This window comes from Apaloderma vittatum, unplaced genomic scaffold, assembly GCF_000703405.1.
Source record: "Apaloderma vittatum isolate BGI_N311 unplaced genomic scaffold, ASM70340v1 scaffold3148, whole genome shotgun sequence".
NCBI classification, from domain to species: Eukaryota; Metazoa; Chordata; class Aves; order Trogoniformes; family Trogonidae; genus Apaloderma; species Apaloderma vittatum.
The window spans coordinates 65,727-89,900 of record NW_009728880.1 but is presented as its reverse complement, the minus strand read 5'-3'; the positions used below and the strand labels follow the sequence as shown (position 1 = coordinate 89,900).

Below are 24,174 nucleotides of genomic sequence, written 5' to 3'. Positions count from 1 at the left end.
TTTCCCTTCTTAGATCTGCATTTTGTGGATAGTTCTGCAGAGACGCACACATATAATTCTTATCTTAGGGCTCTCTCCCAGGCAGGACATGTACATTAGCTCATGGATGTGCCTGTGGCAACACATCCTCAAGTTATTACAGGTAGTCAGATACAGAGCAGTTTTCTTCTGCTGAAACCTGGTGTGCTGTGTGTGACTGGTGGCAGCAGCTGCTATAATTTCTGCTAGACTTACCCACCAAAAATTCAGATGTCTGTTTATTAATTGATTTATGGATTTCATGGAGAGAAGACAGCCATAAGGATCCCTTGACCACACCGATGCCCTCACAAGTCTAACTTCTGCTCACAGCTATGGATGGTGTCCTGTCTCTCCTTCCTAGTTTTGGAAGTTTTTACTGTCCGCTTGTGGAAAATAAGGACCCCTTTAACAGAGGAGTCTTGGTTGCTATCTTGAGAAAGGAGCAGGAGGACAGTTGTTAAAAGTAGAGGGGAGCTTTGGCAATGCTCACATACGTAAGGGGACCTGCAGGGTCAGGGCCTGGTACAGATAGTGATGGGGCTATATATCTATATACATATGTATATAGATAGATAGTTATGGGACTATATATATATACATATCTCATCATTATCATCATCATCATGGCTAGGCTTCGCAAACAAAGATATGGGAAGGGCTCTACCCACACTTGCTACAAGCGCGCTGATGGCTAAAAAGGCTGATGCGGGATAGGCAAGTCTGGTTGCAAAAGGCACAGCGGAAAGTCTCCTTAGGCGGTATTGGTGAGGCACAGTGCTTTCTGCATTGTTTTTTCTCCTCAAGACTAATTCTACATGTACATATATGTATATATACAGATGGTTATGGGACGGTGCCAGGATACGGTGAGAAAGCAGCCCTTACAACGAAGGCAGCCCGAACTAAGGGGCACTTCTGTAGCATTCAGCAATAAAGTTTTATATTCCTATCCTGTTAGGACTGATGATGCAGGAAACACCACCTTGTCTTTAAAAACAATGTTTAAGGGTTATGACAGGCATAAATAGGGTTGGATAGACACAGGTCCAACTCCATGTAAGAACTGATGATCAAAAACTGCTGGCAGTAGGGATTTCAATCCCCCGTAGCTTGCAAAAAGCTTTGTCTGTTAAAACACAAGGAATTTCAGATTAAAAGCAGCAATGTTTAGACCTGCAAAATGGTAATGAGAGAAGATGAGGAGGCTCAAGGAAAAGAACATAGAAACAAGGTAGATAGGCAAAGCTGATACTGAGAAAAATTGCATTAGCATAAAGCAATTAGGGGAACGGCTGACTGCGCAGATAGTAACGTTACCTTAGTTTGGTCGTGGCTGTGCTTGCAGAGAAACTGCTGATAGCAAAGGGGGCAGGACTATTTCAGCTGCGTGTATCAACAACAGTCAGATCCCCTAACTCAGACAAGGGATTTCAGAAGGTTGTGTAGACTTGGAGGTAAGTTAGGGTCTAAAATGAAAGAATAAATCACATGAGGGTTTATCCAAGCAAATTTGCAAACATGTCAGCTTCCTTCAAGAAAATGCTGCGCAACTAATCAAGCATTTTGAAAGCAATCCCAACATACTATTGAGAATTGGACCTTGCTGCATGTCTTCAATTTTTTTTTTTTAATTTAATGTTAACTTGGCAAAATAAAGATATTACCTCAAATGGCTTTCAGTTAATTTACTGTGTTTGAAAAAGAAAGTAGTTACTTTAAAAAAAAAATTAAATCCCTCCTCGTCTGCGTTTATGCATCTGATGTTTAAAAACAATTCCACAGTAGTTTATTAATTTTTTTGCCTAGAATGTCTAAGATGAGTACATTGCTGGTTCAGAGCAAATGTTAATTATGTTTGAGGTTTTCCTGTTTTCCTAAAAGTTTGATTTAGCTTTTTAAAATCTTAGTATTTGCTTCCAGCATTGCTGGTTAGTTAGTCATTCATTTTTCTGTGCTAAATATGAGAATGCCTGGCTTATAAAATGATTCAGTCATGTAAGAGCTCTAACTGCAGTGAACGACAAATTCAGAAGCTTGTTATGTCAGAAAGGAGGAGGAGGAACTTCTGTTTAGGTCTTGCCTTCACGGGGAAAGGAAACACTGATAGTATCTGTGTAATCTTGCACTGATGAGCATCACGTTGCTTTGAAACGATTCATATTTGAGATCTGATGACTAAGTGGTGGTGGGCACAGCTGCTTTAGAATCTGAGATAAAGGAAAGAAGGAAAACAAATCCAGAATTGCCATGTGAAAACCTTGCTGACATGTAATGCTGTCAGAACATTTATAAAGAGCAGAAACCCCATTCAGTGTCAATCAGGTACGTGCTATGTTGAATGAAATATTTATTATTTTAAATGTTGCCAAAGCTCTGCAATTGATAGCCTCTGGATTTATGCACAATTACTTCTATAAGTGAAATGGGCTAGTTAAATTACTGAGAGTTTTTGTTTTGGTTCCAGTGCACATTTTTTCTTGAAGTCTAACAATGTATGCAGATTAAATGATCTTTCAACAGGTTTCTGTTTTAAAAATTCTTTGAAGATTCAGGAAAAAATTGTAGAAGTTTGCTGTATTTTAGGACTTTGGCTTAAGAATCTAATTAGATTAGGATTGCTACACTAAAAGCAGAGGGAATGTTGTTGAATATACATTAGGTGCTTGTGGGTTTTAAGATTTTTGGAAAACTGCAGAAATTAATATGCTAATAAAAGCCATTTCTTAGCATCATAGTATTTTTTAGGACCTGATCCAAAGCAAACTGGAGTTATTGGAAGTTTACTCCTTAACTTGACTGGACTTTGGATCAAGCTTTTCAAATTCCAGGTCTCATAAATGTCTCAGTTTTGTTTTCTTACAGTTGATGTGTCTAACTAAGTAGTTTTCCCATGTTAAAGTTGGTGATACAGGTTTACATTCTTTTAATGAGGACTTTGATTTTGAAAGCGATCTTCCTAATTAGACAAGAAGATAGACACCTGTTTCTTAAGTTTATTTTTGGCAATGCTAAAATGTATATTTAACAATAGCTGAAGATTGGATTTACGTGTGTAAATCTTCATCAAACCACTTGGAACCTCTGCCTAGATGCTAGTAAACTTAGGCTAGCAATCACAAAAATAATCTTATCTTTTTATCTTGGAAGCTTTATAAGTGAGATTTTATTAAAGAAAATGAATTTCAGTCTGGAGAGAAGATGGAATAAACAGCAAATAATGGAATTTAGTCCTTGGAATGGCTGGTAAATATGCTATTTCTTTTTGGGAAAGGGTTCAGCCTTGTCATATGGAGAATGATGCACAATTGCCGTTTATGTGCAGAGAAAGTTTTAATATGGTTATGAACTGCATGAGCAATGAACTGCTTTTGAATGTAAAGTCATTTAGCATTTGATTCTGGTATACTGAGTATTACCAGCAATCTGTTTCCTCATCTGTATCCTTGAAATTCCTTACTCATCTGTTGTCCCCCCAAGAGAGGGGAAATCTAAGACTGAAGCATAGTGTCTTTACTGAAACAACAAACACATTTTGCATTTGTAATGTAAAGCTTTAGAACTTTTTTGCTGTTTCAGGACTTTGTCAAAATTCCTCTTTATGTTTATGAACAAAATTTAAACATGGAATCATCCCTCTGTTACTATCCTCCTTTTTTCGCTCCTTTCTTATGGTTCCTATATTGTTTTAAATAAGATTTAACTTACATTTTGCAGACACAGTAACTGTAACAATGTTAGAGGAAGACAGCTGTAGTGTCTCCATTCTCAGACTGGTAACTGTGTGTGTATGTGAGAGCGAACAATTCAGCTTCCTCAGACTTTCAAAGGAGAAATAACAATAAAATTCTTAGACCTGAAGGGATGGACTGTATCTGAGGCTTCTTTACACTTGGTCTCTGAAGTGTTCTAAAATGAGAATCAGTTAATGGAGCTTCAAGTATTGCTGGAGAAAGTGGAATCACAAAAATTATTTTATATCCCAGTGAATTTGTTTGCTGGTAACCTGATAAACTTAAATCACAGGAAGGAAACATCCATATTTTGAGAGATGATCTTATAATGTTGCAGTTGCAGGATTCCCTTCAATAAGTCAGCTACTGTTAGTATCTGTGATGATACTCAGTTAAAGAATGAGTTAAAAATGTATTAATTAAAAACACTATGATGCCATGCTAGTATATGAGCTCTTTAAATACATTTAGTTTTAGTTCTGATTCTTGAATATTGACTTAAAGGTGCAAGTAACAAAGAACTTACAGTGAAAAGGGATGGTGGTCCAGGAGGCTGCATATATTTTATACTGACAATATTGTAATGCTCTTCTCCATTATCTGTATAAAACTTATACACAAACTTTTGCTACCTGTGGATGTTGTTAAATATACCCAATCAGGGATTTCATGCAGCGTTGTAACAGTGTTTCATTGCTAGAGAGGCAAGAATAAACAACACCTTGGTTTCTGTGTTATTTCAGTGAGTTAGTGGTAATGAGGGAAAAGTTATGGCATAATTACGAATTTGTCAGACAGATTAAGTCTTTTAAGTCATCAGAACTGAGTATCAAATGACTAAATTGCAAAACTTTTTTAAAGAAGAATAAAATTTCAGGGGCAAAAATATTTAGTCTTGAATTTTCTGTTAATGTGAAAATGCATAGCAAAGTGGATACAAGTGAAATAGTATTTTACTTAAATTCCAATAAGGCAACCAATAGACCTAAATGGCTAAATTGACCTTCTGGCTAAAACCAGAAAAGCAGCTAAAACTGTGCTGCATTTCATACATATTCAAAGAGAGATTTCATTTCTATCCGATTATATAAAAGATTGTTTATTCAAGTTTTATGCCTAAAATACAAGTTTGCTTTGTGCAGTAGAAGGTAAAGCAACCGTGTATTAGGTAAGGCAGCCATGTATTTATGAGGTGTGTTATTTAGATGCTGAGCAAGATGCAACCCGGACACTCCTTGCTATCACAGGCACATGGATGAAGCAAGGCTGTCAGTGTCTCCCAAAGCACAGCTCAACTCTGCAGCTTTAGTGGCTGCCTTGAGTGGCAGTGATGGAAAAGGCATCTTGTTTTTCTTGGTCAGGCACAATGGGCAGTCTTGAAAACAATGCTGACAAGTGCTGTTAGTTGAAGAGGCTTTGGGCTCGTTGCTTAGTAAGAAGGCTGCTGCTTTTTCTCTGCTTTTCCAGTCACCTAGATCTGAAAAAATGATTCTCTGACAGCATGCTTGCAAGGAAGGGTTTTTCATGCCCAAGACAGCAATGGTTGTCATTGTTTCCTCTCAGCCTCATAAAGCAAGAGGTCGTTTGAGGAGCCTGAGGCATGCCATGCTCAAGGGAACAGCCAATGCATCATGTCTGCTTAGCCAGGAGAAATTAAATCCTGCATTCGCTCCCATACCTGGCAAACAGAAACTCCCACCCTGTGTTTTGGAGCTAAGGCAGGTCAAATCCGTGCTACAGAAATAAATCAGTTCATGTCATTTGGGGATATGTCCTGTTTGTCTACCCACCTGTCTAATCTTGCTGCCCATAGGTCACCTGGGGGTCTAGGGGGAGATATGACCTTACTCTACTGTTGACTGGCCAAAGGGCTCTTAACCTCATCCCAGGTTTTTATGCCTAGTGCTGGACAGCTGCTGCCAGGGACATCTCTCATCTTTACTTTCCTCAGAAAGCGAAACAAACAGTCTCTCCCTGAGAGAATAGGAAGTTTCAGCTCCAGCTCTATGCCTATTGCCTGATTTACTTGTTTTTCTTCATGTATTGACTTTTTCCCCCCCTCCTTTTTCTCTCTTAAATTTCGGTCTGGCATGAGTGCATTACTGCTGGCACTGCTCTGTGTGTGCCTGCTGTATGTCTTCATAGGTTTGTGGAGGGAAGCTGCATTGGGAACAGGAAATAAATACAGTGGTATTTTCAGTCCTCTATTTATTTATTTCTAATACAGGAGCTCCTGAAATGTTATAAGAATAGACAGAAAGACCTTGACTTTAATCAAAGAATTTCAGATCCTGTGCCAGCTCACATCTACACCATACCAGTAACTAAGAGAGTTATTCAGTAACCCTCCAAGCTGTGTAAAAGTCCTACTGGGCAAAGTGAGGCTATTTATCCATATATATTTGCCCTATTTGATGCCAGATGATTGAACGTGGCATCCCTAATGGCTAGAAAGCAACGGGGTGGATGAAGGCTCTTTCCAGGGCACTGTCATTAAGGGAGAAATGGTGGTTGAAGGAATTAACTCCTCCCGAATCTAAGAAACTGGTGCATTCCCAACTATTGGCATAGAAGTATGTTCTGATCATCAAATCAAGAATTAACTTCTTAAGGATTAGCTTAATTAATTATCATGTACTGAGAGACCCAAGGGTGCTTCAGAGATGCTGGATACAGGTGCACATCCAAACTTTGTGAAAATCTGAGTCCCAGGTGTAGGCCAAGCTGTACCACTCTTCCCTAATCTTCCTTGCATTGGAGGAAGATGCTTTCATTTAGTAAAAATGTTCTTATTGGGCATGAGTGATATCTTGTGTACTGGCTTCTGCCGTGTTACTGCTGTGGATTGAAGTGTGATTACAAAATCTTCTGATAGATCCTTGTAATTGCTACTTGTGTAGTAGTTTTAACAGATGTTTGTTTTCTAATGGAACATGCTAACATTTTAATGCCGAAATTCAAATACTCAGTATGATGAAATGTGTGTTGAGTGTCCAAGCTGTACTTTGAAGTAATGACAAGGAGAGTAAGGGAGCTGAACTCTCTTAGTTTGCATTTATATTCTTGAGCAGGACAGTGGATTCCCATTTCTGGTCTCTGGATCCATAAGCCTATGAAATATATTAAGAAATGCAAATCATAGAAAGCTTAAATTGATTCTGAGGTCTGATGATGTTATAAGGGTATACAAATTGAAAGGCTAAAATCTACTGTAGTCAACTCTAGATTGAATTGAGATCTGAAAGTCTTTTCCAGTTGTCTGCATACCTTTTAGTGAGTTAAGCCCTTTGCGGTATATGCAAGACAGCTGTTTTCATGTGCCATGAAGTGTTAAATGCTGGTTGTCTTTGGAGAAGACTCACAGCTCTTACCTTCTTGAATAAAGTTGACAAGGTAGCTGATGGCTGGAGTAATTGGTGATCCTCTGATATGTTCGGGTAAAATGCAATTTCCTCTGCTATGAATCTCTCCAGTAGTGGACGAAAACAGTGATATAAAAATTCTGTTGGGACGGGACATCTGGAGAGCAACTAATCCAGCATCCTGCTCAGTGAGATCGGGTAGCTCAGGGCCTTTTTCAGTCTTGGGTGGGTTTTTTTTATATCTCCAGAGATGAAGATTTCACAGCCTTTCTGGGTATCCTGTTCTTGTACTTGTCTCACTGTGGAGTATTTTTTCACATGTCCAACTGAAATTTCACTTGCACTAACTTGGGACTATAATCTCATCCCAGCTTTTTCTGAAGAGAGTCTTGCTTTGTTGTCTTTGTGACTCCACTTCAAGGAATAGAAGACAGCAGTTAGACCCTTCTGCAGTCTTGTGTTCCTCTAGAGGAATATGCCCAGTTCCCTTGATGCCTCTGTGTATGTCATACACATTGAGCCCTGAAATATGTTGATGAATTTTTAGAACAACCTAGAAGTTATCGGCATCCTCAGTAACACAAAGGCTAAGACAGGCCAAAGAGAGTCCTCATTTTGCTTAAGTGTTTTGAAGTATTCTTGCCTGCGTGCTTTTAATCAGTATTTTTTTCTTCAAAGGAGGTCTTGATCTCATTGAGAACAGGCTATTAATTTTGCAGGAATGAATACAACATCTAAAGTCTGGGCAGATAGCTTTATTTTCATTTTGCTTCCTTCCCTGTCCCGTACTTGTTGCATCTAGTCCTTCTCAGGTAATAATAAACTTGTTTACTTATATGCCTTTTGTTGGCAGTATCTGGCACTGCTGTGTTTAATGAGTAATAAGTTTTTCACAGAACTTGAAGCACAAGTGCCATTTTATGCATCAGGAATGGCTTTCCTTTAATGATCAGTTTTTGAGAAAAGTATTCAGTTTGTTGTGGTGAGTTGTGTGAAGTTTAACTTAGCAGAATATCAGTAAATTGCTTTGCAAGATGACCAAGGGGCTTAGGCTGTGGGGTAGTGGAATGCATGCCTGCTGAATCACCTCTATTAAAATGAAAGGAAGAATGATTGCACTTTAATTTAAGCTTAGCAGAGAAAAAGGTCGTCTTAATTCTCTACTGCAAAAAAGTCTTTGCTCAAAATTTATGACTTGCCTATAAAATTCCAGGCATGTTGTAGTTTATGTTGATGGAATGGTGCCTGGGAACATCCACCACTCTACTGCTTTCTTGCAGATGGTTGCGTTTTTCTGGGGAAGGCTATTGTATTATGTTTCTAAGCAGGCTCTAAAACATGGCAACCTGCCCTCCCTACCTAGTTTTCCCTCTTTCCAAAACTAAAAAAAAAAAAAAAAAAAGAATTATTTATTTCATACAAGGCTTTTAAAAAAATACTTGATACAGGTGATTTGCAATAACTGACTTTTGAGCTTGTTCGAATAAGTCAGATGGCTTAATTATTTACCCACATATCTGTTTGATGATGACATCTAAACCAGTTCTTGTGCCTGATCTGGTGTGTCTCACATGGTGACTCTCCAGATACAGTGCGTTCAATAGGTAGAGCTATTGTGTGTGTGAAGAACATTGATAACATCACCTTTTTGTTCCTACATCCTCATGAATAGTGGTGCCATCCTCTACGTACTGGAGACAATGGAACTGTTTTCTCTTATGCCAGATGCGAACCCTGCCCTTAAGTGACTTAGATTTGTGAATGGTAAGTGTTACTCAAGGAATCAGGCAAAATAACTATTTGCTTAGTAATGGCATTTCAGTTGTTGAGTATCTTGCTTAGCTACACTGACTTAAGTGGACTGAAGCATTTGCAGTCTCCCAGAAGACTGTAGTATAAAAGTAACAGATACCTGCTTTGTTTCTGTGTCTGGAACAGACTATAAATCTTACTGTTAAAGTCTTTCTTCAGAGAAGGAGGAGATGCTAGAATGGGAGTTCACTTTATGTAGGAGTTAATTTCTGTTTAATGAGTGCTGCTTAAGACATGAGAACATTATAGAAGGATGGAAGAAATTTATTAGGATATTGCACTACTTTAATCCTTGGCTTAAACGTGGTCGTGCTTCCTTCTGAAGTATTGGTGTAAGTGCAGTTTGTCTTCTCTAGCCTTAAATCTTCAGACTTGGTTCCCTGAATCTGCAGTCCTTCTTTAACTTCATAGTCCTTAGAACTTCACAGTGCAGCAGTTTTTAGAACCTTCTGAGCAATAGTTAATCATTTCAGCAGCTTCACGGTATTTACGAGGCTCTGGGCTTCCCATTCTAAATTCTCTAGCTATAAGGAAATGTGAACAATGTGATCTCATGTAGATCTGAAGACTACTGCAGCTAAACTATTTCTACGATTCAAGTTAATTATCTCAAGCCAATGCAGTTAGTTTTTCATTATATTGCAGTCTGCTGAAGATCACAAGTAGAGGTTTTTTGAACCTCCTGGAACCCAGAGTCTCTTTTCTTGTAAATAAGTCAGTAAGTAAGCAGTCCTTGTAAGTAAGCAGTAAACCTTTGAGGAAAGCTGTACTAACTTTTCATGCTCTCATGGACTCCTCCCTCTAAAACAAACTTCACTCTTGCTTCTTGTAACTTCTGTGTATATTTCTAAATACTGCATGTTGCCCTTTGGAGAGAATGTGTCCTTCTGCTAAACAGGAAGTTACCCTACATACTGCTTTACTGGATTACCTCTCCAGAAAAACCTTACCTTAAAGCTCAGCTGATTTCAGTTCATGAAATTATGTAGTACTAGTTCTGTGTTCTCTCTTGCTTCTGCAGAATATATGTATATATTTTGCAGGTGCCTGAGGAAAACCACACAACCCGTTGCTTGCTGCAAAGACTATCAAAGTATCATACCGGAATGTCTCTGGGTGACTAGAGCAGAGATGCTGTTGCAATGCCTTTCACGTCCTTCTCTCAGAAGTGTTTGGGGTTCCCCTGCAGGGAAGCAGAGGGATGCAGTTACGGCAGTCAGCTTTTGCTAGAGATTTCAGATGCTCCTGCAGTGTCTGCACACAGCTTGCACACGTGCAGCCTCTGAGATTGCAAACAGTGTACAGCTTTACCTGCACAGAAGCTTTATGTGCATTTTGAATTCATTGTGCTCACTGAGCCCGTTCATAGTAACTACTGAAAATAGTCTTAAGCTTAGTTCCATCATTTGCCACTTAAAAACTATTTAGAATAATAGAATCATAAAATATTTTGGGTCAGAAGGGACATTTAAAATCATCTAGTTCCAATTTCCCTGCTACGAGCAAGGGCACCTCCCGCTAGACCGGGTTGCTCAAAGCCCCATCCAATCTGGCCTTGAACAGAGAGGGAGCATCCACAGCTTCTCTGGGCAATCTGCTCCAGAGTCTCACCATCCCCACAGAAAAGAATTTCTTCCTTATATCTCATCCATATCTACCCTCTTTTGGTTTGAAGCGGTGTACCCCTTGTCCTATCACTGCACTCCCTGATAAAGAGTCCTTCCCCAGCTTTCCTGTAGCCTCTTCAGGTACTGGAAGGCTGCTGTAAGGTCTCCTTGGAGTCTTTTCTTCTCCAGGCTGAACAGACCCTGAACTCCATCAGCCTGTCCTCATAAGAGAGATGCTCAAGCCCCTTGGTCATCTTTATTTGGGGTACTCATCTCTGAGATTTTTCAGTGCTTTTTGCAGTGAAAATTGAATGATCCTTGGTTTCTCTTAGAGAAGACTGTGAAGCATCTGGCTGAGGCAGATGAAGCGTGTAGCTTGTGTGAGCAGTGAAGTCAGGCTCTCCTGCTTTTGGCTGCATCAGAGTTCCAGTGTAACAACTGCTGGACATAAACAGCCGCTGAGATATCTCATTTTCCTGTTTCCCACAAAGGAAAAAACAGCAGCTGTGTCTGAAGTGCCTGGAATGACCTAAATAAGTTCCTGGTTATTTCTACAGATATCTTCAGTTTCATCCTCAGAGTGCAAAGTGAGAAGGAAGGACAGAACCTAAACTATCCATTTTATTTTAAAAGATTATTTGTTACATTTTTTTTTGTTAATGCTTCGACTCTCCGTCCTGTCCCTGGCGGGGAAGAATGTGTCAATGCCCCAAGATGACATACTAGAAATGCCATCTGGCTGAGAATTTTTGGGACAGGGAGCTTGCTGATACTTCAGCAAACCTGTGTTTGAATCTTCTTCATACTGCTTTATGGTCACATGAGGTGAATAAAAGGTAAGAATATTTAGTATCAATATTCTGGAATAGCAAAGCTTTGGGTCCGCAAAAGTACACTGCAATATTAGTGCTGGGGACTGGAATGTGCTATTTTGGAAACAGAACTGTTTGGCACTGCAAGCTTGAAGAGCACTACACATCTGTCTTCAAAGCTGGAATGAGTTGCAGAACCATAATGAAGAACAAAAAAGAAATATTTTTAAATGCTACCGTAAAAGTAATGCTTCCAGGAGAAAGGTTATGTCTTAGGAGAATGGTTTTGGTGGGCTGCTTTCTTTCTTTTTTCTTCTACTTTTTTTTCCTCCCCTATATAATTTGGATTTACCTAAATCTGGCGAAGAATACTTACTGTGGGCAAATTAAGGTCTCTGTTTTGGTAGTTAATTCAGATGGGAGGAAGGATGGACAGTAGTTGGGATGGGGGTGGAAGGTGGCAGGAAATTATAACACTTCCAGATCTTAGGAAATCGCCTGAGTTCTGTGTTGTCAGCACTGGAGATATCTGCTTTGTGTGACTTCCGCTTTTAAAACAGCTCTGCTCAGAAGTTGCCACATCCAGGGACCTCTCAGGGTTGAAGCTGTGTGGCTTATGGGCATCCATGACATCTGCTCCTCCTTGGTGGAGAGGGTCATGCAGTGGAGTTCTGGTTGTAGAGGGTTAAGGAGCTATATGTGTGCGTGTTTTCAAAACACCTGCTGTGGCATGTTTGTGTTGGTAAAGGGATAGGCTCAAGTAGTACCTTATAGCGGGAGCAGAAGATGGTGAATTTTGATGCAGAGAATTGATTTCTCGGGGAACTTCCTCCACAGCTGGGGACCGCGGGGCAATTTTGCCTCTGACAAAGAGCAGTTTTACCCTGGTTGTAACAAGTTACCTTTGTAAAGATCCAAGTTGTCACTGGCATCTTTGTTTTCAGACTTTGAGTGATTATATTTTTCCTTATTATTTTTTAAGGTAGTCTGAACTCGATGTGTATCTTAGCCTTTATTTTTAAGGAAGCTGCAGAAACCTTTCTTAAAGGTAGTCAATTTGACTGTTTAAATGCATTTGGTAAGTACTCTGTGTTAAGATGATACTTTTATATTTTCTGTTTTACTGATTCCTTTTTTCATTTATAGAAAAGAATACAGAACTTCCTTGCTTTTTAATTCAACTTTTTTTTTTTATACCTTACCATCTTAGGATGAATATTTAAACGACAATCTTCAACCTTGCTTCAAAATGTCCCTGTGTGCATCTTCTCACAAGGACTTTTCTCCGTTGCTGCCACTCCAGGATATTGGATGCAATAAAACAGAAATTAAAAACTCACCCGCTGGTATCGTCTCTCCAGTTCCCTACAGCTGTAATCAGTCCACGTTGACAGCAGAGCACAGTCCAGTCTATATTCCCTCATCTTACATTGAAAACCGACATGAATATTCTGCAATGGCGTTCTGCAGTCCTGCTGTGATGAATTACAACATTACCAGCAATTTTGGTGATTCAGAGGGTGCATCTGTGAGGCAAACATCAAGCCCCAGTGGGTTGTGGTCTGCTCCTGGCCACCTCTCCCCTCTGACATTGCACTGCCAGTCATCGCTTCTGTACGCCGAGCAGCCAAAGAGCCCATGGTGCGAAGCCAGACCGATGGAGCCAGTGCTACCTGTGACCAGGTCAGTGCCACTCATGTCTTTAAGACTTTGCTGAAAATTATTTACGGTTTCTTTAGTTAAGTCGTTTCATTTTACATACGACTTCTGGTGCTGGTGTCTCTGAAACACAAAAACAAACCAAAAAACCTCCGCCAAACACCAAATCAGTCCTGGGTGTTGTGGCTTTTTTAATGTAACTTCTGAAACAGGGTTTCTTTTTGAATAGGTCGTTAAAGAACTATACACTGATAGAAAGCGTTACAAATACCTTCAATCTAGGAATTGTTTACTGTGCAAACAAAAGTTTGAGACTTCTGGGTACTACTTTGTGTAGCAAAAATTAATTTTACTCTGGCAAATAAAGTCCTCTGTGGGAAAGAAGTAAAGGTTCATTCATTTTTCCTACAGCATTGTTTGAATTCCATTCTATCTGGATTTTTTTTCCCTGCATTTAATATTTGTGAAGACTTTTCATGAATTTAGAATTCAAGGGAAATGTTATGTTTGGGTTTTAGTTTTAATATTAACAGTCATTCAGCAGCAAACATCATGTTCAAAAGGGTGCTCCTGAAAAACTCTTCAGTTTCTTGTGGCTGTTCTCAGCTGACTTTATGAAGGCATGAACAGCGGATTCATGGGCTAACTTTTCAGATGTAAAGAAATTGTATTCGAAAAAACATGCTCCCATTCTTCATTTGCTCATATTACAAACCATAAGCAATGCGTAGATCATCAGCTGATGAAGTTACTCCATTCATGGGCACGACAGCTGTTGGGTGGATAAAAGCTCAGGGTGTTGCAGGTGCTGTTCCTCTTTAGCAGCTGCATGTTTATTCATAGGGCTTCTTATTTAACTTCAGCAGTCGTTGTCAGTATGAAAAACAGAGTGTCCCAGCAACAGTTTTAGCTCAATTGTTAAGGAAGGATTTCTGCTATTTTCAAGACTGCCCACGTTCCTTCTGCAATGGCTGGGCCTACTGTTGGTGACTGCACAGGGCTAGGGCGTGAGATCTACGTCTACTTCAGACGTGTAGGCTGATCCTCAGCCTGGCCACCTGACTAGTCTCTGTTTGGAGACAGCAGAGAGTAGCCGGCAGCTCTGGGCTGCAAATCTACTTTAAGTGTAGGTGTGTGGGCTGGAAGAGGCCGCTAAGATACAGAAGAATTCCCCCAAACAGGTCTAATGTGAATAGGGCTAACATCCCACTTTGCTTAATGTCTCACAACCTGCCCAGCCCTGCAAAGGCTGCTCTAGGTTAGTGTATGATGCTGCCCGGGTGATGGGGCAGCAGCTCAAATATAACCCAGGAGCCAGAGCACCCCATCTGATGTTCTACTCTGTGCTCTCTATGTAGACAGAAGGGAAGCCAAACCTGCCACACCGCAGCTGAAGTAAATAAATCTTCTGCCGCTCTATAGATTCATATGGACTATTGATCTTGCAGCTGATGATGATCTGAGAGGAGAAATCTATGAAATCTGGACTCTAAATTTATGGATGATCTCTAATATTCAGCAGCAAGAAACTACTGTGTTGCTTGTTAGCTGGCCCTTCTCAGTGGTTTGTTCATCTCAGTATGATGCATTCTGCCCCCTCCCTTCTTTATGTACAGAAGCTGTTAAAAAAACCCAAGCAGACATGGAAACGCAAAAAGCGAGAACTATTATTTCCTTTTAGTGGATATTTCTCCTGAAATAAGACCGTAAAGAAAAAAAGTCCTGCGTTTCCTTGGACTTTATCCTTTATTGAGGTCTTAAATGAATGTCATGACCATTGTATTAATTACCATGGGAACAATGACTGTGACAGTACAGATTTGTAGAATATACCTTGAAGGAAAAGCTCTTGGGATTGAAACTTAAAGGAATAGCTCTGAGGGAAGGGACAAACTAATGCTGTAAAGTGTAAAGATGAGTAAGAAGCATTTCTGCATGCAAGCCTGTTACACAACTTATTTTACCTTTCAAAACAAAGCAAGAGTCTCACTCTGAAAAGAGTTTATTTTCCCTGGGTGTAAATTTCCATTAACATTAGCTAAACCAATGAGGTCCATTTTGCTGAAACTGATCACTGTAGATCAACTTAAAATAAGGAACCTGACCTCTTCGCATTCCCTTTTCTCATATTATATGAATACAGAGGAAATTTATTGAACTTTGTTAAGTGCAAATATTAGGCAGTGTAGTGTTACTTTGCACCAATAGTTCAACAAAAAATTAATTGTACTCTTTGTAAAAATAGTTGTGAAATTTTAGAGTTCCATTTTTTTGGTACAAAATGGCAATAATTTGGCAATAAAGACTCTGCTATATGTATTTACATTACAGATCCTTAAACTAGTGAAAACCATAGAAATAGTTTCATAAATTTTGTTGGTGCATGATCACTCAATTTATATTAAAATGGCTTGAAAGGAAAAGGAATGTGACAGAGTAATTATATTTAAAAGTCGTCTGAAACTGATTTTTGTCTTTATCCCCTAAATAAAAGTATTTTAATTAAAGAAGCAAAAGGTATATTTTCAAAATCAACAGATATTACTTTCTGAAAAGTGTTAAGAAACTTTAATGAAGTTGCTAGAGTGATGTTTCTGAAACTTAGTTTGTCATTCTTTTCTATTATTTAACTTGTGCTTCTGACTAATTGCAGGTAAAGTATGTAAGTAAAGGTTTTTGGGTACACAGGCTAGCAATACGTGCTTAATAAGAAATTTAATTACTTTGTCTTGTTCACTTGCCCTAATATCATATTTATACATTGCTTAAACTCTGCTCTGAAGCCATCATTATTAGCTTTATTCTCCTATGCTTTTTATATTGTGCTCATTCTGCAGAGCACTTAAATGTGTATTGAAGTCTCTTTGAGGCAATGGGTTGGCATCTCTGCTTTATGATGGAATAGTTACAGATACTAAGCAAAAGTGTTTCAATTTTGAGATATCTATGACATAATTTTCAGCATAGTAATCAATGTTTGGAGCACAGCAGAACCCGTGCTTTGTAGATACAAATATTGACAGTTGTGTGTTATTAACAATGCCATGAGTTACAGCAGAGAGAGACTCTAGAAAATGAGAAAGATGGTAACGACTGAAGAGTATCCTCCAGCTGATTTTTGGCTATCAACTTGCACATATTCTAGGAGAGAAAGGAAGAGCCTTCATCATCCTACAGCTTAGGCTCTTATGGGATTGAATTACCTCCATGCACTGAATGAGCCACTGGGCTGTAGGAGGGAAGAGTTATAAGATATTGCAAAATCTGGACTATTAATTATTGACTTTAAGGATTTTTTAATTTATTTTCTCAGCAGTTCTTTTTTCCCTTCTCTTTCTTTTTATAATGTTTTTTAAAAAGCTGACATCAAATGTCATGAGCAGATCTTGCTACTTTTTAGGTCAAATAATAAATAAAAAGTTGAATTTAGGTTCAGATTTTGCAGTTGTGGCATATGCATCAAACACCTGCTCTGGCAAAGCTAGAGGTAATTAGGAGGATACGATAGGTACAGAATAACCTGAATAGTCTTCCTAAGTCCTTGTCCTTTAGGGTAATCATCTTTGTCCAGTGGATCTTTAGGACTGTACAGAGGCAGCGCTGATGGAAACATTCGAAGAGTCGCAGGTGGTGGCGGTAGATGACCCATGATTCAGACCAGCGCGCTAGTAGCTAGTAGCAAGTGTGGGTAAAGCCCAGCCATGACCAACTGACTGAATCATCTTTGTCACTGTTGATGACTAGTAGGAAATCACCAACTCGTTACTTTCAAAAAAAATCTTATTTCTTTCGATGGAAACACATTATCTCCATGCAGAAACTATGATCATAAAATAGAGAGAAGCACTGGGAGATTGAAAACAATAAAACTTATTCCATGTGGTTCCTCAGTAGCAGGCAGGTTACATCCTCCATTCTCCTGCACCCTTTGGTGCGGGGGCTGTGTGGGCATCCTGCCAGCTACCACCAGTTCTTCTGGAGGACCTGCCAGCCCATTCATCTGCTGAGCATGCTGGAGGGCACCAGTCCCAAGAGCCCTGGGAAGTGGTCTCTAGCCAGCTCCACTTTGCTCTTTGTGCGGATATGAGGTTCTCAGGGTAAGGACTGTGTACCCTAAAGCTCTTGACTATTTCCTAAGTCTGTCCTTCCTAAAGAAAACAGTGACAAAACGATGGCGTTTGAACCTCCTGCCGCACCTATTGTGGACAAGCAGACTTGATGCCCAGAGGACCTGCAGTAGGGGTTTGTTTCCCGGTCGTTGCGGTGTGCCGCAGTCTGGAGGAGTCATGCAGCTCACATGCATGCAGGGTGGCTCTCGTGAAACTTTTAAGCAGGGAAAGAAAAAGTGCACACTTGCCATGACTGGATGATAAAAAATCCAACCCTCCTTAGTGAGATGTTATGCTGCTGGGTTTTTTTTTAATTCACTTCTGACTCTTACAATTGGATCGTGATTCCCAAGTAGAGCTTAAAAATATGCCTCTTCTACTAACATGAAATACCAAAATACTTTTTTGTCCTAATACAGGGAAGCAAGAAGGAACAAGAATGCCTTTCCCCCCTTGTATTAGCAGCTCATTTGGTGTGGGTGATACAGTCCCTTTATTCTAAGAGAAAGTTCCCCCACACCAGACTTCCCAGCACGGCAGAATGGGAAATAACGTTGTGATTCAGCAATCCATTTACTGGGGATGTGTATTTGGGCGTGTTAAACATCTAAACACCCTTATGCCCTGAAATATCTGGATGAATTAGTATTTTTCAGAAGCTTGCAGTAACCTCATTGTACGACAAACACCTTAAATTTTCTGGTTTGGAAATTGTTCAGAGAACTACCTTTTTTGCTTTCCAAAACTTCTACCAGGAAATTGTAGCATGTGCTCCTCCAATACTTATAAATTTGATTTTTAGTTGGCATGTGGGTGTGTTTGTCCTTACCTCCTTTATTGAAACCAGAACAAAGTCTACTTTTAATATGTTAGTTAAAGCCTCTTTGACAGCACTTTCAGCGAGTTTCTACTGCTCTGTTTAAACTTGCTCTTGTTGGTGAACAGGTTTCTTCTGACCTGGCAATATACCTTTGTTCTTTAGAAGTCATAAACCATGCCACCTGCTGTATTATCCTACCTGATATTTCTTCTCTTCCCTAATCCTGCTGGAAGGTGGCATGAGGAGAATTCTACAGTTTCTAACTTTTGCCTTTGTGCTTGGGTTTATACCTGTAAGTTGTCACACTGCTGCTGGGAGTTTGCATATGACATTATTTTCTCTCTGTCTAGAAACTTTATTGACCATGAAGGTAAGATATGCCAAAAACACCAAGAAAAAGAGGTCCAGAGAAGTACGCAGTGGATGTGCTTCCTACACCTAAAAACCACTTTGCTGATAGTCTAAGTTCTTTTCCTCTTGCTGTTTGTTTACAGGATCTTGGTGTCAGGAATCGGCTGTTATTTCTTGTTTTCATCCTGTTCTTATTTTAATCTAATTGCTAAGAATAGTCCCAGTAAGTTGGAATGACTTGCAGTGCGTACATCTTGCTAATTTAAATGGAACAATAATTTTTTTTAACATATGAAAGTATTTAATTAATTGTGTTTCTTCGTTCCTCTTGTATTCAGACTTCCTTTCATTTAGCCTTAGGGGGATCAAGGTGGGTGATTACCTTGAATAGAAAACTTTGACTAACATTATGAGTTGATCCTATAGGCTGAGTTTCACATTTCAGGGTATTTGCCTTTAGCATCTCATTGAATGAATAAAGACTTGTTTAAAGGGTGAAATACTTGAAACTAGATGTGTATTGCTCCATCTAGAATTTTGCTTTGCTAACAGTATGAAGCAACTGCAGCTTTGTTTTTCGTAGTGTTTATTATGTCAGTCCAAGCTGTCTGAGTTTGCATTTTCCATGTGAAGCTTCACAAAGGCAAAGTCCACTTTCACAAATTCTTGGACTCATTTCATGGTCTCTCATTTCCAAGAGTTTCTCAAGATCCATCAGCATTCCATATGTTTTTTTTTCCCAGAGTTCATGTGAATGACACACATCAGCAGTCCAGTTTTGTGCCTTTGACTATTTTAAAACTTTATAGTCTGTCATTGCTGAAAGCTCTGGGATTAAACTGTATGCTTTAAATAACCTTATCAGAAAAAAGGCTTAACGGTATTTCACACTACACTGTTTTCAGTAATAAGAAGACTCCACAGAGAGAGAATAGAAGACGATCGAAAATAATGAAACTCTTTGCATTGTAGATTAATTTTTCCTCTTTGTAACAGATGTTTTTCTTTTCTATCAGAGAAACATTAAAAAGAAAAACTAATGGCAGTGACTGTACAAGCCCAATTGCAAATAATCCTGGCTCAAAAAGGGATGCCCACTTCTGTGCAGTCTGCAGTGACTATGCTTCAGGATACCACTATGGGGTTTGGTCATGTGAAGGCTGCAAAGCATTCTTTAAAAGAAGTATTCAAGGTAGGAGAATCAGCTTCTCATAACTTTGCTCAAATAAGTTGTTTCATATGATCAAGTGCTGCAGCATTTGATCAGGTAATGAGTTATTCTATAATCCTGGTGTATGGTGCTGCATACTGAAAATAAAGCAATGTATGATTTGTCTACTTATTAAGTTATCAAGATCTGGAACCATTACAAAGTGAGCAACTGATTTCTTTAGAGAAGCAGAATACATAGCATAGGAAGGTCCTGTAGCAAAGCCATTGGTTGGATCCGCTACAGACCTGTGGATGTGATTGCAGGTTTTATATCAAAGTAGATATAGGAATTGTGAATTTGTTATAATAAACACAGAGTAGTCAACTGTCTGGAGTCTTTGCCAGGAACTATTCTTGACAAGAATATATTGTGGGCAGCTGTTGAGTCATAGCATATAGTATCTACACATTATGTAAGATAAGTGTAGCAAGTATTACGTACAAACCTAATTATTGTTATTTCTCACCCCTGCACCCCACCCCAGAGTCTACCTTGCAGTATTTCTTGCTCTGCCAGATCTCTCTAATGTTTCCACTTCAGTGTTTAAATGCTTAAATATTTGCTATTTAGTTCGAATTTGCAGAGTGGGCGCAGTGCAAAGTAAATGTAGGACTCCATGTTTGGAGCCTATGGGCAGTGACTTATGCACCATATTGTAGTTTGGACCACTTTATTCCTTTAACCTTGACTCTAGTTATCTTCTTTGGCCTCATCTGTGTGGCTGCCCTAACGGATCCTGCTCTGGCAGGGGGTTTGGACTAGATGATCTTTCAAGGTCCCTTCCAACCCTGAACATTCTATGATTCTTGGTGGAAACTTACTTGGATTGACATTGGATACTACGTGTGAATACTAACACAAAAAAAATCCTGTCATTTTTCGATCTGTAATGTTCCCTTCCTCTCCTGCACACAAAGCCTTTAGCAATTTTCAGATATTTTCTTTTGGCTCAATATGGCAGAGTTAGTGGCACCATTAGAATGAAATTGAATTCAGAACTTGCTTGTCTTTTCAATTTATTCTCCAAGTTCTGCATGGGTGAATAACAATTTCTATAAATTGGTGCAAGTACTTGTGATTTCTAAAATAATGGAAGAGAGCTTTGTCTCCAGTTTGTCACAAATTGAGACTGAATTTGATTTCAAAGTATTTTCTGTCAGGAAAATTATTTGCCTGCTCTGCATTGCACACGTGCGCTTTGGCCATGACCAAGTCACCAATTGTCGCCTTTTGTACACCTGAATGTATCCTGTCAGGTAACGTTTGTTTATAATTCAAATAAATCAGAGTAAGTTCTTGGCATAAAATCAAGTACTTGGTTGCAATTGTTATTATGAAGGGTACTGCTTATAAAAATAAAAAACCTCTAGGCCTACCATACACCAAGAAGTTTGGCTAGTGTCCAATTAAAATTAGATGATACAACTGTGCAACTGTGTGTGGTCTACTCTGCTTGTCCATGTTGGTAGTGTAGTGTATTCGTCCTACATTTGTGAACATCTGCCTGCAAGTTAAATTCTGCCAAGGCCACAGGAGTTTTAAACTACTTTATACTCTTGTGTGCTTGGGTTACAGTGCAGCAGAGAGCTTCCTCCTGCTTTCCCTCTATGTTGTGTGAAGAGTGATAAACAGTAATTTGTTTTTCAGTCATATCTGCCAGTAGGAAACAGGACAAACTGTAACCTGATCTCTTCTTTCAAAGATTGTCAGTTCAAAAATTCAAGGTTAAAATTATTTTAATTTTGCAAGGAAATAGTCACAATGGTTCAGTTAAATAATTACTCTTGGGGACATGAACTCTTGGACTTGCATCAAGTAAAAAAACCCTCAAAGCTCCAGTAGCTGTATCGTTGCCTGATCTGTTCTTAAAGTTTGAAAAAATAACTTCTAAACCAACCTGAGACTAAAGATATTAGGAAATGTAAATGAGTGAATACTTTTTCCACCCTTTGGCAATTACTGCAAGAGAGATTTCCAGTATTTGGCAGGAGATGATTAGACTGTATTTACACCAAGAGCAGACTCAAGTCCAGTTTAGAGTAATAAACCTTTGGACCAGATTATTGATTAATGAAGTACAAGGATGTTAAGGGGTCTGGTTGGGGGGCGGGAGGTGGTGGGAGAGAAGGAGAAGAAAACAGAAGAGACTGTAGTGAAAACTGATGAAAATAAGTGAAACGCTAGCCCAGAATATCTAAACATTATACCTTCTACTTGTGCTTTTCTTTGTACTGTTGTACAGTATGCATTATTTAATATTAGCCTTCTTTCTCTCTTGGGCTACTTTCTCTTGTATTAACTTTGGTCCAGGGTCAATCCTTCAAAGACTTCTTCATTCCTGGAACTTACCACGTCAGAGAGTTCAGTGTATAGAGCGATAGTTTACTTAAATCTATGCAGAGCTGAAGCTGTGTGCTCTGCTGCTTGCAACTCTGATGAGGGAAAAATAAAACTAAAAATCTCCTATCTGCCATCGGTAGAGTCCCAATATATGATAAGAAATTGGAGGGTGGGAGCAAATTTCTGCAAGAGCATGTGTCCCGTTTTCCAAAATGAGGTATTAGAAGGTGCTTGGCTATCTAACAGTTGTCACTGAAAGCCGATTTATGTTGTTTGGTTACATCTGAGGCCACAGATGGATGTTTTCAGTATAGGATAAATACACAAGTTTGTATCAGTTACATTAATGGAGCTTATGAAAAAGTTGAGATGCTTAAAATAAAGTCTTGATTTGGAAAATGACCAAGAGAGTTTGTTAGAGGTGTTAGATTTTCTCTGCTTATTCTGCTGCAGGACATAACGACTACATCTGCCCAGCTACCAATCAGTGCACGATAGATAAAAACAGGCGCAAAAGTTGCCAGGCCTGCCGGCTACGGAAATGCTATGAAGTGGGAATGATGAAATGTGGTGAGTTTTGCATGTCTGTGTTATTTGCTTGGGTTTTGCTGGCTTTGTTGTTTGTTTGTTTTGGGTTGTTTTTTTTTCCCTTCGGTCAATTCTGCGTAGTCATTTTGTTGTGTTTTTTTCCTGGAATCCTAAAAAGGCACAACAGGCAATTAGAGTAAGGTTTAAACTGGTTTGGTGGGAAGGAATGTAGCAATTATTAAAGCAGAAGACTTTTTATTCTTGGAAAACCTGTGGGAAGAGGTAAGGTGTAAGTTAAGTAGCGGCTCTGCCGAGCTCTGGGAAGGGAGTTTATTCGCACACTGTGCTCTGCAGCATGGGAACCCAAGACCTGCTGCTGCCTGAGCCTCAAACCAAACTGCAGTCCCTTCTGCTATGGGGTAAATGAGCCTGTACTGTGCTCTGCTGCTTGAAGGGAACACCAGAACAGCAGTGCCACATCAAAGCAGTCATTAATTAACCCGGCATCCTGCGTCCAGCAGTGGCAGAGTGAATGCCTCGGGAGGAGTGTGAGAATGAGACTAACACCTAAGTGAACCTGCTGCTGACGACTCAGCTTCAGCTGCTGAGCAGTTGACGCAACTGGGGACCTTTGGTCTAGAAAAGGTTTCTTGTATTTAATAGGTCTTAATATATTAATAAAGTGGCAACTTTCCCATTGTCCCTCTTTTTAATCTGGTAAAGTCTTAGCATCTACAACATCCCATAGCAGCTTGACCCCTTGTCACATGAAAAACCAACTCGCTGGTTACCAGGCTTTTTTGAGGGGCTCAGGTGAGGCAGCAGGGGGAAGGCAGTGAGTGGGCTGCTCTTTTTTTTGAACAGGCTGTTTTCAGGTGATGTCCTACATCTCTTGGATCAAAAGAAGTAGTCAACAACCACTGTTTGTCACTGCTGCACTCTGAATTATCCAGCCTTTTCTCATGTTCCTATGTTGTACTTACAGTACAACAGTGACATCAGTATAGTTGTATGGTTATAGGTGATATTCTGCAAGTTACTTTTAAGAGAAAATAACTCAAAAGATATTTCAACATCTAATGTACTTTCCCAGTTGTTGTTTCTTATAGGTTCCCCAATGTACATGATAGAAATAGGTTGGGAAAATACCACACAGCAACAATGGAATGGAATGGAGAAGGTAACTGTGCTGGTTCCCTTGTGATTTGCAGGCGTGCATCTCATTTTGTCCCATTTAATGTAGATACCTATTTCTATTTCAAGGCTAAACAGTGTTTTCATCCTCCCACTGCTTTGATCTGAAGGCTCTTTGCAGAATATTATTTCTTTCATTAGGAACATTCTTTAGAATTCCAGCCTGCGTTTATTGCTGGACACTTAATGCTCATTTGTTCTTGTGGCAACGTTGTCTTGTAGCTTAGACGCTTCTTTTCCCTTTATTGTTAACGATCTGGTTGTATTTATGGACTACACCATATCCTCACCACTTTTGTTTTATTAGGCTAAATAAACCAAGAAATCCCTTCTCTTGCAAAATAGGAAAGTAGACAAAATCTGGAAGTCTTCACGGTAGCTTGTCCCTTAGACTGCTCCAGGTGGAAATAATCCACTTTGCTCTTGGATGACGGGGATCATGGACAGTATTCCTATGAACTCTCCTTGCTGTAGTAGCATTAATCCATGTCTGTTTCTGCAGAAGCCTTTCCCACCCTAGGATCCTATTTGCTTTTTTCAAGGTTGCATCACGCTGGCAGCGCGTAACCGTTCTAGGAAGCTGTTAGGATTGCAACCTTGGATTGTTCTTGTACT

General features: G+C 39.4%; 1 protein-coding gene across 1 annotated transcript in view; it reads left to right on the top strand.

Annotated features, from left to right (window-relative positions):
• Positions 1-2,206: 2,206 nt before the first annotated feature.
• ESR2 (estrogen receptor 2 (ER beta)) overlaps positions 2,207-24,174 on the top strand; it is a 43,816-nt gene continuing 21,848 nt past the window's right edge. The window contains exons 1-4 of the mRNA XM_009874233.1: positions 2,207-2,343; positions 12,556-13,028; positions 19,301-19,476; positions 22,291-22,407. Coding sequence (XP_009872535.1) covers positions 12,595-13,028; positions 19,301-19,476; positions 22,291-22,407 — 727 coding nt within the window. The 5' untranslated portion in view covers positions 2,207-2,343; positions 12,556-12,594. The remainder of the gene's footprint in view (positions 2,344-12,555; positions 13,029-19,300; positions 19,477-22,290; positions 22,408-24,174) is intronic.